General features: G+C 39.8%; 1 protein-coding gene across 5 annotated transcripts in view; it reads left to right on the top strand.

Annotated features, from left to right (window-relative positions):
* Nucleotides 1-14,719, top strand: part of LOC139690865 (uncharacterized) — a 125,155-nt gene that overhangs the window by 103,619 nt on the left and 6,817 nt on the right. For 4 of the 5 annotated variants that reach the window (XM_071588480.1, XM_071588481.1, XM_071588477.1 and 1 more), the window contains 8 exons: nucleotides 1,295-1,450; nucleotides 2,319-2,520; nucleotides 3,453-3,705; nucleotides 5,651-5,746; nucleotides 7,749-7,980; nucleotides 8,899-10,935; nucleotides 13,161-13,370; nucleotides 14,123-14,264. In XM_071588480.1, coding sequence (XP_071444581.1) covers nucleotides 1,381-1,450; nucleotides 2,319-2,520; nucleotides 3,453-3,705; nucleotides 5,651-5,746; nucleotides 7,749-7,980; nucleotides 8,899-10,935; nucleotides 13,161-13,370; nucleotides 14,123-14,264 — 3,242 coding nt within the window. In that variant the 5' untranslated portion in view covers nucleotides 1,295-1,380. The remainder of the gene's footprint in view (nucleotides 1-1,294; nucleotides 1,451-2,318; nucleotides 2,521-3,452; nucleotides 3,706-5,650; nucleotides 5,747-7,748; nucleotides 7,981-8,898; nucleotides 10,936-13,160; nucleotides 13,371-14,122; nucleotides 14,265-14,719) is intronic. The other variant, XM_071588478.1, reaches the window with a different exon arrangement.

Raw genomic sequence — 14,719 nt, 5'->3', positions numbered from 1 at the left:
AGGTCAGACAATATGTTAGTATTATCATTGATTTTCTGAAAGATTGCCTATTATTTAATAATAAAAAATCGAATTTAATGTCACATCTAGGCCCACAATCATGTGAACACTGTTGCCTGTCATCTCCATGGCCATGTTATGTCTACATTTTTTCATCCATTCATAATTATCCGATAGATACCCTCCATGTACAACCATTTAGATCACCTTAGAAGACTGTTGTTTATAAAATTATGCCTTTATTTTTCAAAAATATAGCCTTCAGATTTTAAATACACCTAAGTAACATATCAGATGCAATGGCTAATGCGAAAGAATAACAGTAATGGTAGAACAGTGATTGATGTGCTTAGTGCCATTTTCAGAAGTTTTTCATTGGTAAATCAGGCCACTCAAAATGACTTAAATGACAGAAATTCGATCTTTCAGGCCCTTAAACAGTGGTTTAAGAAGTTGTAAGTGAATGTGAACAATAGATTGATTACTACCTTATTCCACTGAATTTACTCCTCACTAATAGTATTATATATTAAAAACAGTAAGATTTACATCAATTTTCAGGAAACAATTTGATATTCTCCTTCTGTTGTGCTATTCATTACTATTTTATTCATTATACTCTTTACTTAACGTCAAAAAGAGAAAAAAATTATTGTTCAGCTTAATCAGGGGGTAAATCATGTAGTCACAAAATAATGAATTAGAATATTGTGTCGTTTTCTTTCTGGCTGTATGTTTCTGTTATTTGTTGTTCAAACTGGCCTGGCATGGATTAGGCAATAAATTAGTTAGGCTGGATTGTGAAAATAAAGCTGGCATTTAAATATCCCACTGAATTAAAAACTAGTGTGTAATAGACATGGAGGAACGCCATTTGGAATGAACATATGTTTTTAAGTGGATTCAATGGAGCAGTTTAAAATTTGGTCTGTTTAAAACCTGACCATTGTCAAACTACTGGTTTGCTGGGACATTATTCTGTGTCCTAATGTGATAGTATCTGTAAATACTCCCTCAGATGGTTCCCCGTCGTACCTATTTAGGTAATTTTCTTGTTGGGAGTACCTAAAGGTATTTTAAGTTTGAATCTCAATATGGCTGTTTTATATCCGTAGAATGCATGAGTTGACTTTTCTGTACAACATAAACTCAGCTGTCGGTATAAATAATAAGAGCACAACATTCTGCTACCACTGCAAATGTGTTTGGTCGTGGAATGATCTTCAATTGTGTATCAGTGTAAGTGAATAATTCACTCTCACTTAATGCGCAATATCTTTTACCTTCTGACCAGGCGGTGGTGCTTCAGGAAAGCCTGGATCCAATGGGCGACATGGAAAGAGGCAAAGGCGCAGAGGCAGGACACCACCACCCCCCATCATGAGGTTAATCTCTTCAGCTGCGCAAGAGGGCGCTTGCAACGCTCAGACAGCACGTCAAATGCCCCAAGGTGAGGAAAACAAAAAGTTCCTAAATTATCCCAATGAATGACCTACATTTATAGGTATTGCTGTACCTTTCAGGAAGCATTTTTTATTTTTCTGTAAAATATTTGCTGGTTTTTTTTAGCAACCTTTCACTCAACTTGAAAAAATTCCAGTTTGCATCAGATGGGTGATGTTTGTGGTTAGGCAGCGATCTCTTTCCATTGCGAAATCATTCTAATTAAAGAATTTAAAATCATATCTTTAATGGTCATGTTTGTGTGCATTCTCAGCTGCTGGCTTAAGTTATACTTTTTTTTTAAACGGACAGAAGGACATTACAAATGCTGAAAATGAATTTCCTGTTCACACAAATTTTATTTGCTTTTAAAGGCTGCATTTTTTTCTGGAATTTGTGAGAAATTCTCAACAAATTTAACGGTTAACAAGTGCAGGGATGCAAGTTGTCTTATGAATGCGTTCTCTTCATGAATCCACTGAATAGATTTTATGTTTTATTATATTTTTCCATTATTAATTGGTGATACATGAGTTATAGATAAAGATTGATGTAAACAAATGCCTGGTTACCCATGTGTTCAATGTCTATTAATTTACATGCAGTGTTATATTAATCTTCGAGCAATTGCAGGCACGCATCAATTGCACTTGCTATTTACTTTTATATTGCTTATTATAAAAATTGGGTTTCAGTGGAAAAAAGTCTTGCGTTGCTGTTTAGTTGCGAGTATATGGATGTTATGATTGGGACTCCAATTATCTTTGCATGTTTTCTATAGCTAAAAAGTCTTGACACAAGTATTTTTGTATAATTTATAGGTATGTTTTTTCTCTAGGATTGTTTATAATTTCCCTTTTCTTCTTGATCATCAGGGCCTCTGACTGCCATGACCACTGAGGTAATGGCAAATCGTACAGAATCCAGTGAATGTGACTGGAATCGAAATGTGGATCCTGAAAAGTTACGTCGGCGTGGTGGTGGAAGGATTATTACAGAACTGAGCAACACAATGAATAAACAGGATCTCATTACTTCACATGAAAGTGTGGATGGCAGATGGCTGACAGAGTGCGGGTGAGTTCATTTAATTTAAGAAGGGATCAATGAGTTTTTTTAGCATGACGAAAGGATTCTATGATGTAATCCTTAGAAAGTTATGATGGAGGCATAAAGTGCATAGAGATTAAAAAACCACTATGGTGGATTTAATTAGCAAATTTGCTGTAATGACTTGGAAATGTAGACTTAAAGAGGTCAGATTTACCAGTCTTTGCTCTTCAAAGAAAAGTCACTACTTTAAAATCCTAAGTGCATTCAGCAATGGTGGAAGGTTTGACACATGATGACACATATAAGGTTCACAGGAATTTGAAGTACTATTCAGCTGAGAATGGTTTGGAAAAAACTTGTTGGTATAATTTGGTATTTTCTTTTGAGTGTAAGTAAAGAATAATTTTTTTCATTGATTAATAGTAAAAAAGAGGCCCCTGACAGGATAATACACTTTTATAAATATCAAAAAAATTTACAATTGAAATTGAGTTTGGTAAAATCAGTAAAATATTGCATAAGGAAAATCAGCCAAGTGATGCATGAACAAATCACAGTCATAATTTCACATAGGATACTTTGGATGAATATTTCATGTGATTTTAAGGTGGAAAAAATTAATATTAATGCCTGTGAAATGTGGGGGGTACTTACTCAAATCATTGAACTCATGAAATAATATCACTCGTTCATTATTTTAAGGGTGGAATATCTTTGAAAGAAACCATCACGAAAAAGGATTTTCAAACCATTAGAACGTGTTTTCTCTCTGTCATAGCTTGTTCGACTATAGTACCTGATGATCATGTCATCAAAAGAGAATAAAATGCAATCAGTTTAGGTTGCAATATTTTAAGAATGGTGTGAAGTATTTTCGTTTAATATTTAGCAGGCTCTGTTTCTAAGTAGTGGCATTTTCTTTTGTCTCTCTCTTTCTCCCTTGGGAACGTGCTTAGCTCCTGTGGCATTGGAACAAGTTGCAGTTGTTGTCGCACAACTTCAAGACACCAGGGTATGGCGTCAACTCTCTCGCTTGGTGGGCCTGTAGCACTGCCTGGCTGTCTTTCTGCATCCCCATTGCTCAGCTATGATGACATGGCGAGACATCTCGATGCAAATCTTGCACAGATTGACATGGAAGATTTTCGCACAGAGGATATTCACTCCCTTTTAGCCCTGCCAACAATGTGTTGCGCAGATGTGCAACAGGTAATTCATTTGTTCTAAATACTTACTCTCATTGGTTGCTTACATTGCCTCAATGACCCCTTAGCCATGCTCTTTGATAACCTGTGATTCATAATGGTCCCACAAGGGCTTTGCAATGGGCCATCTTGAGTATTCAATCTTTAGAATGAAATAATGGCACATTTAATATCTAGTTTCCAAATTTGGGAGCACCACAAATACTAGAGAAGGTTCTGGACATTTCATGTAGGCAATGTTTCACTTTCATGCGCACTTAATTTTTTATGTTTATATGCAGGAAGTTAAGTGCATATATTAATTGACTGCATCTGTTTCTTTTTCACTGTTCGTTTTAAACTTTGAACCGGAAAGGAATCCTAAAGGTATATTCAAACTTAGCTGGGTATGGCACATCTGTAATTTTTATCTCAGCCAGTGCACATTGGTCCCCAATAGAGCTGGAGATAGGGTTTGTGGAGTGAGAAGAGGAATGGGTCACCTTAGACAGTGCTGATTTCTCATCCCATCTTAATTTCCCTCCCTTTTCAGCTAACTTTGTTTATTCTTTATTTGGTCAAAAGTTAGTTCTCAGATGATGTAGATATTATCAGAAATGGTAACCAGGGAGTGTGTGTAAAGGAATTGTATAATAAAATTAATGGTTTCTGGCGTAACTTTATGGAACCGATTCATTATAAATAAATGAAAGGACTAACTTTGTAGTTCCACACGAAAAGTGTGGAACTACAAAGTTAGTCCTTTCATTTATTTATAATGTATAGTAAAAGAAAAGCTCTCTAAATCTTAATATCCATGCCATCTTTGGTCTTTCGTCGTGGTCTCTGCCAGTACCCTTTGAAATGAATTTAAATCTCTGGTATATAGTTGCAATGAGGTCACTCAACTCTCTATTAGGAGCTGAAGATATTTGTTGTATTCCCACATCCAAACTGGGAGTTAGTGTAATGAATAACTGATCGTAGCACTTTTCCACTTGATAAAATTTTTATTTTACAACTGGGTTTTGATGTGTTACATCATTATCAGTTAACCAAATGAAGTTGTGTGCTGTCTTATATACATTTAAGATTCCAGAAGGAGGGGAGAGGATGTGGTAGGAAATGCAGGGGGGAGGGAGAGAAAGGGGAGGGGGGAAAGACAGGGGAGATGTTTGCAAAGGATAGCGGAAAAACAGAGTTAAAAACTATGTTTTTCTTCTTTCCTTTGAAATCTTCCCTTTGTATCCTTCCGTAAACTTAAATGTATATAAGATGGCTGACAACTGCATTTGGTTTGACCTGATGATGATGTAATACATCGAAACCTGGTTGTAAAATAAAAATTTTATCAAGTGGAAAAGTGCTACAATCAGTTATTCATTATGTTCGACTTCCACCACATCACACCGGAAGCTACTCAATTTGTGAATTAGTATCTTGAGTGTTGTCATGGTTAGTGATGAAGATTTTCAGGAAAGGGTTTCCTTTTCCCACTGGGATCTCTTCTTGAATCCAAAATTGGGTGAAAGACGTAAAATTAAACATTCATCAGATTTAAAAGCTCACCGGAAATGTGGAAAGTGGTAGAGAAGCAAAGTTACTGGGATCATCTTAAGATTTGATAAGTGCAGGAGGCCATTGTCAATGTCTGGAGTAAGACTGCACAAGTTTGCATTGTTACATAAGAGGTATTTCAGGATTGACCTGATATACAAAGCTAAATTTTCCAATATGTTGCATCTGGAAGGATATAATTTTGAGATAAAAACATAGGCTCTTTTTTTCATCATAATGAATTGCACCCTCGTAAGGTTTAAAAATCAATTTTATTCGGTCAGATCTTGGATTTATGTTTGATTGGGCAGTAATTCATGTCTGCATATGTTAATGCAGTATTGTCATTTTATCTTCATCTACAAAGATTTACTAAATATGTGTTTTCTCTCTCTATCTTTCCTGCCATGCAGACAAATCGTCAAGGTGAAATGTTTGCTAGTGTTTCTGGATCCTTGATGGCCAAATTTGATTTAGAGTCTTCAATAAGCCCTCGAAGCAGCTCACAGGTGAGTTTGTTTAGAATTAATTGGATTTAGACATGTGAATTTCATTTATGGTGACATATTTCAAGAGTGAGAACTATTTTGAGTAAGCCCTATTTTCAAGTCCTTGGGGCTAGAAGATTATCGGAGAATTCTAGCCTCTAAACTATTTTTGCAAATCCAATCATCATAGTAAATGATTAAATTTCAGTTTTAAGAGCCGCTTTTGAAAAAATAAATGCCTGCGTATAGGTCTTTTGCGAGGACTAGGTTGGAAGCTTAATTGTCCCTTAGTGCTCAATTGAATTTTTAAATATTCGTTCATATTAATGTGAACTTGAAATTTCTTATGCCTGAAGATGTGAGGACCTTTTATTCATTATCTCCGTAATTCTACTATCAACCCTTCACATTCTACCTCAGAGTTTTTAATGTTAAGGCTGTAAGCATTATTGTGGTCAGATTAATTCCAGGTCATTTTGCAGGGAAAAATATTCCTGTGTTGAGATATATATAAATGGATTTAATTAGGATGTATGTATGAAAACGAGATAGCCGAGACCGTAAACTTAATTGCGGGTCACTGTTTCTTAAACACACCCAAGTGACCTAGTGTGTGTGTTCCCTATCCTTCCCCTTACTTGTAACTTTGTTTTATTCCTCCACCTCCTTTACAACCTAGTGCCAATCAAGTTTACGATCTCAGTTATCTCGTTTTCATTGCTTCACCACCGTAGGTAACGTTCATTTTATATTTACAGGATAAATGTAATCTGCACAGTTAGCAGCGGTAGGGGATAGTTTTTTAGAATATTTTTTCTGTTGAACGTATGTTCTTTTGAAAATTATTGGGAGCATCTTTCATTCCAAATTTATCAGTGACGTCTGTATTTTTATTTCCAAAAGCAACTGTTTCAGGATTCACCCTGTCTGATTGCATTGACCAAACCTGGGGTTCTGATAGTCCATTGGGAGAAATGCTGGTTTTTCACTTTCTTATTATTAGTTACCATGCCTATTCGGTCAGGATTCTGCGTCCAGCATGGACTGACAAATAGCATCCTAAGAAATATAAAAATATAATGATTGGCTCCAGGTGCAAATGAATAAATGTTGCTTATATTTTATTGTTTGCTCTGATCAACAGATATTAAAAGGTGTGAAAATCAAAGAAAAGAAAATAAAAACATGCAATCAACCAGAGTCATCACAAACACTCTTTCATGCACGTTCAATGAGATATATATTTGGGTGGTCCTTTGATTTCTTTAGACTTTGTATTTGTCCTCGGGTCTTGGCTTGTCTTATAATACCATTTCTCCCACCCTCACTACCACTCCTTGGTGCCCCTATTATTATATGATTTCATTTCGCTACTTTTCTCTCTTTTGGCCTCTCGGTTCCAACTTGAACAGCTTCTCTCTCTAGTTCTTTTATACGCCTCCCATGCGTGTTCTCATTGGGGAATTCCCATCAAGCAATGTGACACTCAAAAGAGGTTAGGCTTGATGTTATGCCTGCAACTGAGTGGTACCTATAATAAGACAATTTAGCAGAACCTATAAAATAATGAAAGGATTGAATTGTTACTGTATGCAGAAAATACACGGGTAATTGCATGAAAACTGACAATTTGAGCCAAAGAGAGGAAAGAATTGTGCATAAAAATATTCCTCCTGAAGGATTTTATAGGTTTAGCAAGAATTATGTGACTCAGTAATGGCAAAGGATGATGAAGGTTTGATAAGAGTCGCTTATTATGAGTTACCATGACTATTTGGTCAGGATTCTGCTTCAAGCATGGACTGGCAAATAGCATTGTAAGAAATGCAAAAATAGTGATTAGTTAATGTCTGCACCGTTTTGGCAAATACCTCATGAAAAGGTTACTTGTGTACATATTTCCACTGGTGGTAACAAAATAATTGGCCACCTCTATAATCCTACTGAAATATTGAATAGAATAAAATATTGAATAGATTATAAAAATTGTGCTCAACATTATTTTCATTGTATGTCTGTACAGGGTGAGGAGTCTGGGTCTACAGACATGTCTATATGCAAGTCTGAGCCGCTGTTCTCGCCAGTGAAGGAGAGTCCCATACCGGCAGTTGCTGCCAACTTCAGCGTGGACTCTTTGGACTGTGATCTGCTTGCTGAACAGGACATAATGCTCACATGCAACAAAAATAACTACACAATTGCTTTTGAGGGTAGCGTCACCCTTTGCTCGGAAGATTCGGACTACAGGGAGACTGGTAAGCACATAGATAATAATATACCTGCTATGATAATTCTCATATTTTATGCTGATTCTCACCAAGGATACACAGTCAAAGTTGTCTAAACGTAGGAATTTTTTTTTGATAGTTAGCCCTATCCAGGGTCATTTTTCAGACTGAATGAAGGAAAAATGTAAAGATTACTTGGAAAAATATTTAATTGGATTTTCATCCTTGATCCACAGTGATAAAATATGAAATAATGAGCAGGGTGTATGGCAGTGAACCTGAGTACAATGATCAGCATTTTTTAATCAATGCCGAAAATAGCCCTTAATTTCGCTTCAACCAAAAAAAAAAAAACTGCAGGGAATGTAATGCCAGTAATCATAATACCAACTGGTGCTATACATATTCACTCAAATATAGGAGAAATAAGTATCCTATCTCTACCGTATTACCTGCCTATCCCTAATTGCACAGGTTACCTTAGCTGTTGGTCGCCTCCTATCTAATAACTGCTTCTAATGTATTGCAATCACAGAGTTAGTTAGTTTAATCTGTACAATACGAACCACCACTAGGGTGTGTGGCAGGGGGTGATTATACGCCAGAATACCCTTGACCCAAAACACTTTTTCCTCCTAGCACATCCATACAAATGTTGATTGATGTTTGTTAGTCCATTCAGTGACTGAAGTGAGTATGATATCATACCCCAGTGCATAATGATTTCCTCGTACTGAGTATTAATTCACAGATAAGCAGTGAATATAGGCTCAGTCAAGAGTCTGCATATAGTCTCGAGCAGTAACAGTAATGAATCTGGGTGAATGGTTTCTTTTTCTGTACTTATTCAATTGCACTAAGGTTCACCCAAATGTAGAGTAGCCTCCTTTTTTTAATATCAGCATTCTCATGGTAATGAAATCCCCATTCAACATTTTCTATTAGGTGATAGTGAAAGCACATCCGACAACTGCTCTGCTCGCCTCTCCGCCCTCGAAGATTCTTGCCTCGTCCATTCAGACTCCGTGTACACCACGTGGTCCAAGCTTAGGCGCTGCTCCCCTCGCCCACCGAGGTGCAGATGCCTCCTCCAGAGGGCCACAAGGCGGCCGGCCTCCACCGCAGCCTCCCTCCTGGACAACAACAATGGCGACAACAGCTGCACCAGCAGCAGCAACCAGAGCAGCAGTCACAACGGCAACGGGAACGCCACCTCCTCCGCCTCTTCGGCTTCCTCCTACTCCCGCTCCACGTCCGCTGCCGCCCCGCCCCTCGCCCCGGCCACCAAGAGCCGCAGTCTCCCCGACCTCCTCCCGCCGCCTCTCGCTGCTCGCACCGCCGCCCCCGGAGCCATGACCGCCTCCGCCCTACCTGGGCGGTGCGTCAGGCTCTACGACGTGGGCGTTGGGGACCGCCTCGGGGGTCTGGTGGGTCTGTTCGTTCGGGGGAAGGGAGGCTCCCGGGTGTGGGACTCCGCACACTTCGAGGATAGCCTCGTAGTCCGGGGGCAGCAGATACCGGAGGAGCCCGCGGCGTCGGCCGAAAGCCCCCCGCCGGACGTGGTCGCCAGGGGCAGCGTCGAGACTTCCTTCTCAAAGCTTGGGGGCGGTGGCGGCAGCAACACTCACTCCCGGGCTGGAGACGACGGGAAGTGTCGTGGAACGCAGACAAAGACGACGGCGGAGGGCGAGTTGGTAGACACGTCCTCATCTTCTTCCTCCACGGCGGCCTCGACGCCCAGCGAGCAGAGGCAGACCCGCCCGCCGCGGCCGCGCTCCTCCGTGTCCATCGTGACCACCCGCTCGGCGTCGACGCAGATGCCGGTGTACGTGGCGGACGTGGGTCTCCAGACGTCCGGTCGCTCGGACTCAGTCCCTTGTGCCTTTCATGCGCGCCTCGACCGGGGGGCGTCAGCGGACGACGGTTCCCCGACCGTCCGCGTCTGCTACCCCAACTACTCCCTGCCGGACCTCAGCTTCCTCGAGGACCGCAGGCAGAAGGGATTCGATCTCAATGTGGTGTTGGCGCCGCAGAAGTTCCGGACGGTGCCTACGTCATCGTCGGGGGCGTCGGGTGACGGGGGTCGCCGCAACCGCACACGCCCCCTGTCGTGCAACGACGCCGAGGCCCTCCGAAACCGCTCTTTCCGGCACATACGCGACTGGGAGTCACTCGCAGTACTGTTGCCTACGGAGTATCGGCGGGTGCTGTCCGAGGGGATACCCGAGGGTGAGCGGTCGCGCGGGAGGGCGCGCACCAGCGAGTGCTGCGAGTGCTCGGGGTCGTCGGTTTTGGGAGGCGTCAACAACACGTCGGCGACGATCGTCTCCTCCACCCAGCAGCAGTCCTCCTCGCCATCATCCTCGTCCGGCTTCCGTGGTTCCTCGACGCTCCTGTCCGAGTCGCCCCGGGCGCAAGTGGCGGTGGGCAATCCGTGTGTGGCCGCATTGGTCGCGGATCGCCACGCCCCCGCTCCGCCCCGGCGGTCCATCTCGCTGCCGGCGGCCGAGGAGGGTGGCGTGGTGGGCGGGGGCGTGGAGGCACCCCCGAGGCCACCCCTGCCCAGAGGGATACTCCGTAGGGGGCAGGGGGGAAGTCTTGGGGAGCTGCGCGCGGGCGGGGGCGTGGAAGACTGGCTGTCGGCGGAGAAGCGGCGGCAGTGGGGCGATGAGGAAGAAGATGAGGAGGAGGAGGTGGAGGACGAGGGCGTGGACACGGGGATGGAGAGCAGCGGCGAGAGGGCGACGGAGATGCGCCCACCGACGCCGCCGGTGCCGCGTGGTGGCGCCACGGAAGGTGCGAGGCGCTCGAGGCCCTGGTCCCTACCCCCGAGTGGTGTCGGCGGGCGACAGTGGTGCGACGAGGGGAGGGGGAAGCGGAAGTCTGTGAGCTTTGCGGAGGATGTCTGGGTGCAAAAGGGCAACCCGGAGGAGGGGAGGGCTCACCAAAGATCACTGCTTGTGGACCTGTCAGGAAAGAGAGGTCAGTTTGCAAGTCGAATCCTTTCATGTATTTCACGCTTATTTTTCCAAATTACGTACTTGCCAAATTCACCATATATTTTGCTTTTTTCATCCATATTGTACATGCACAAAGCATGTACAATATGGATGAAAAAAGCAAAACTCTGCATGTGATTCTTTTAAAGTGCCAAGAACATCAGATTAAACAGCTATTGCTATCGTTTTAATGAATGCACAAAAATGTTATTCTAATATTTTAAATATTTGCAGATGCATCTAATAATTTGGTTCGTGTTATAACTCAACTTTCTGTTCCTCTAATGAATCAACAGAGTTAACTAAATCAGGGACAATTCCTTTTCCTCGGGATGTTGAGCGTATAGTTATTCTTCATTAGCTATGGAATCTGATGATTGTCATGGCATTTACTATATTTTAGTATTGATTTGGAGCAGTCTTCAAACTGTCAAATAATAGTCAGTAACTAAAAATCTTCATTTTTTCCAATAATGATTTGTTCCTACACCTATGGTACACTGTTCTGTGCACTGTACAAAGTTCTTCACTCTTGCATTTCCTTATGTGAAGGTCTCTTGCTAATTTATACATCTCAGGATGAGTCCAATTAGTATCAGTATTACTTGTCCGTCTCACATAGGATTGTCTTCACCCATTCCTCCAGGTACCTCTTCCTATTTTACCTGTTACTTCCCCATCCAGTTTACTTATTCAATCCTGAAAAATTGTACGTATCGTAAAGCTTTGGTTGAAGAAATCATTAATTACATTGAAATTTTACTATCCCACTTTTCCTAAGTGATCTCTTGAGTACAATAACTGACAGGTGAATTAATTAATCTCGGACAGCTGTGTTCTGATTTTATTAGTAAGTGAACGTACTAGTTTCATATGATTTATCACTATTAGATAGAAGTATCATTCAAAAATAATATTAAATGTAGGATCATGATTAGATGATATTCCTGGCAAAAAAGTTTTAAACTGTACATTATATTACCCATGGATATGAGGACATTGTAAAGAGGAATGAGTGAATGAAATATCTGCACTATTAGCTCAGAATTCCTTGTTATTGAGGAGCAATTACTTATTCTTCCGGTCAACCATTTCATGGGTAATGTTGGATTGCTGTGGAATAGAAGCATTAATATGTCTTTAATTATTTTTATATCTTAAGTCCATATTTTATGAAATTCATTAGGTTTAAAGTTTTTTATTTCATCCAAAATAAGTATCATGTCAAATTACATTGGAAAAATAGCGAAGAAAAACAAATAATATCAGTAAAAACTTCACCACATAAAAAATAAATTTCAGTTGACACATAAAATGAATTAGGGAGACAAAAGGAGTGGTAAAGGAGAAAGAGGTCTAAATAAAATTGGGAGGGAGAAAGTCTACAGCAGGAATGAACGGCATGAAGAGCTTAGAATAGGTCAATGGCAGGGACTGGTTTCATTATTGCATTATAGCTTATGGAAGTCTAAAGGTTAATGAGCACTTTGTAATTAAGAGACAAGGGGTGACTCAATGGAAGAGGTCATTCAGCCACATCGTATGCGAAAGCATTCTAAGAGGGTAAAGGGAAAGAAGCTCAAATGACCTATACTTAACACTGACAATTTTTATGAAAAACTTTAATTGACAGTGGCAAATGATAAGAGAGAAAGCTGTCTACCAAAAAGATGTCAAAAGGTCTCAAAGTTTGTAAGGGTGAAAAAGTTGCTTTGTTTGAGTGGTCATAACCATGTTTAATCACAAAGGGAAATGCCTTGTAAGTTGGGAAGATTTGTTTTTAAGATATGGAACAGCAACAGTAACCGAAGCAAGCTGTAAACAAAATTGCTGTTTACGATTTCCCTCAGATATTCAATTGGGTTTTTGGTGAAAATTGTGCATGAGTTTATAGCGGTTTTCAGATCTTCCGAAATAGTCAAATGTTTTAAAAATTCACTCCTTTTGACATCTGGAAAAATTAGACTTATCTCTCAAATAGATAGAAATTTTACTGAAATCTGAATTTTTATTTTATTGAAATCTGTATTGCAATATTCCATTTTTTTTTAATTTGTGGTGTTTTCAATTATGGATCATCAACCTTATTTAGAAAAACATGTCACCAATCCCAACTACAAGTGGGATTGATGTCATCTTGTTGGATCAGCTTTTACTCTTCCATGGTTATTGATTTTCTTTCTTTTTTTTTTAAATCCAATTTTCCAGCCCTTGCGCAAGCAGTTGTCGGTGCAGTAGAACAGTTGTGTAAAAACGTCGGGACAGGCCCACGTGCTGCAACAGCAATGGCTGACTTGGCAACCAAGACACTCTGCCCTGCCCTACACGACCTGTTGGCAGATGGTCTCAAAGCCTCCATAGACACAGTGTTTGGCCCAGTGACCAACTCACCATGGCGCATTGCAGAGGCCTCAGGAGGTAAGCCAGAAACATGCGCAGGAACGTGCAGAGAGTTGACTGGCTGCTCATGCTGCTTGCATATTGATCATATTATTGGAAGATCATTGACTGCCAAATGGGATTTGATTGTAAAACAGTGTTCCAAGGAAATTGGCCATGATGACATCCCAGACTTCAAAATCAAAAAGGCCATTTAAGAACAGAGAACTTCTCATTTCTTTCTTTAATATGTAAGGGTGTCAACAATACCTACAGATTCTTCGATTTTCCTGTTAAGATATATTTTTTTACTTAAAGAATCTTTCTTGTCTTTGTAATTTAAATTTATATTAGTGCTTTTTATAATGAAAAAGTTTTAAGCTTGGCTCATTTGATGTTAATAGTCAAAGCTGAGCTAGATAAATAGCGAGAGGTAATGCATCAGGAGAAATTTTTTGGTATTCTTTTCTTACTAATTTGTTTTTCTGAATCAATGGATGCTGTAGTTATATTTTGAGTTTGATTTTTGATTTGATTATTTAATGAATAATAATGTTAATGAAGTAAAAATTAAAGAAAAAGCAGCCTTTGTAAGATGTTTGTGAAATAACAATGAATAATTTGAGTATCATTCGTAAAAAATGGGCTTTTTTTATTTCATCATTATTTTGTTTAATTTTTTTTGTAAGTTTTGTCAATTAAATTAAAAATCTCATCGTGAATGTTATTTTTTTGCTTACTAACGTGTCAATATTAATCTCAACTTTGATTTTCCTCTTCTTTTAATGCAGTTATGTTGTGTCATTTTCCATATCCTAAACACCAAGGATCCCAGCACAAGGATTATATGGATCTTGTGATGCGTCTGAATGGTGAGGAAAAACTCAAGGATGGCAAGATGAAGTTTAATGCCTTTATAATTGGGCTGCTCAAGTAAGTATACCATTTTGTGACACTCTATTATTCTGTTGAGATGTGGTTTGAAACAATCTGCATGTTGACAAACATTATTTTTTTATATTTGTACATTGTATATATTTAATTTTAATGCGTATTGCTCTGTGGATTATATAATTTTCTTATCTTAAAACTCATGCATACTACTCAAAAATATGAAAATGATGTTCTGTGTTGAGACTGGTCATGAATCAATTTTTAATTGAATGTAAATTAATGGTCACCACGTCAGTATACGTGGACAAAAATGGAATATGCTATTTTGAACTACAGGATCGGGTGGAACAGTGACTAGCTTCATTTGCACCTGTTGTTATTTATCATTCATTCATATTTATTCCACTGGTTCATGCGTACATTATTCTGCCTCTGCTGCACTTAACATCATGATATGATTTATGTCTCTGTGCACCAATTTTTAATGAAATGAA

The sequence above is a fragment of the Hetaerina americana genome, unplaced genomic scaffold, assembly GCF_022747635.1.
Source record: "Hetaerina americana unplaced genomic scaffold, ioHetAmer1.1.p SCAF_3, whole genome shotgun sequence".
Lineage (NCBI taxonomy): Eukaryota > Metazoa > Arthropoda > Insecta > Odonata > Calopterygidae > Hetaerina > Hetaerina americana.
Note: the sequence above shows the minus strand (reverse complement) of the source record. Positions and strands in the feature narration are given on the sequence as shown.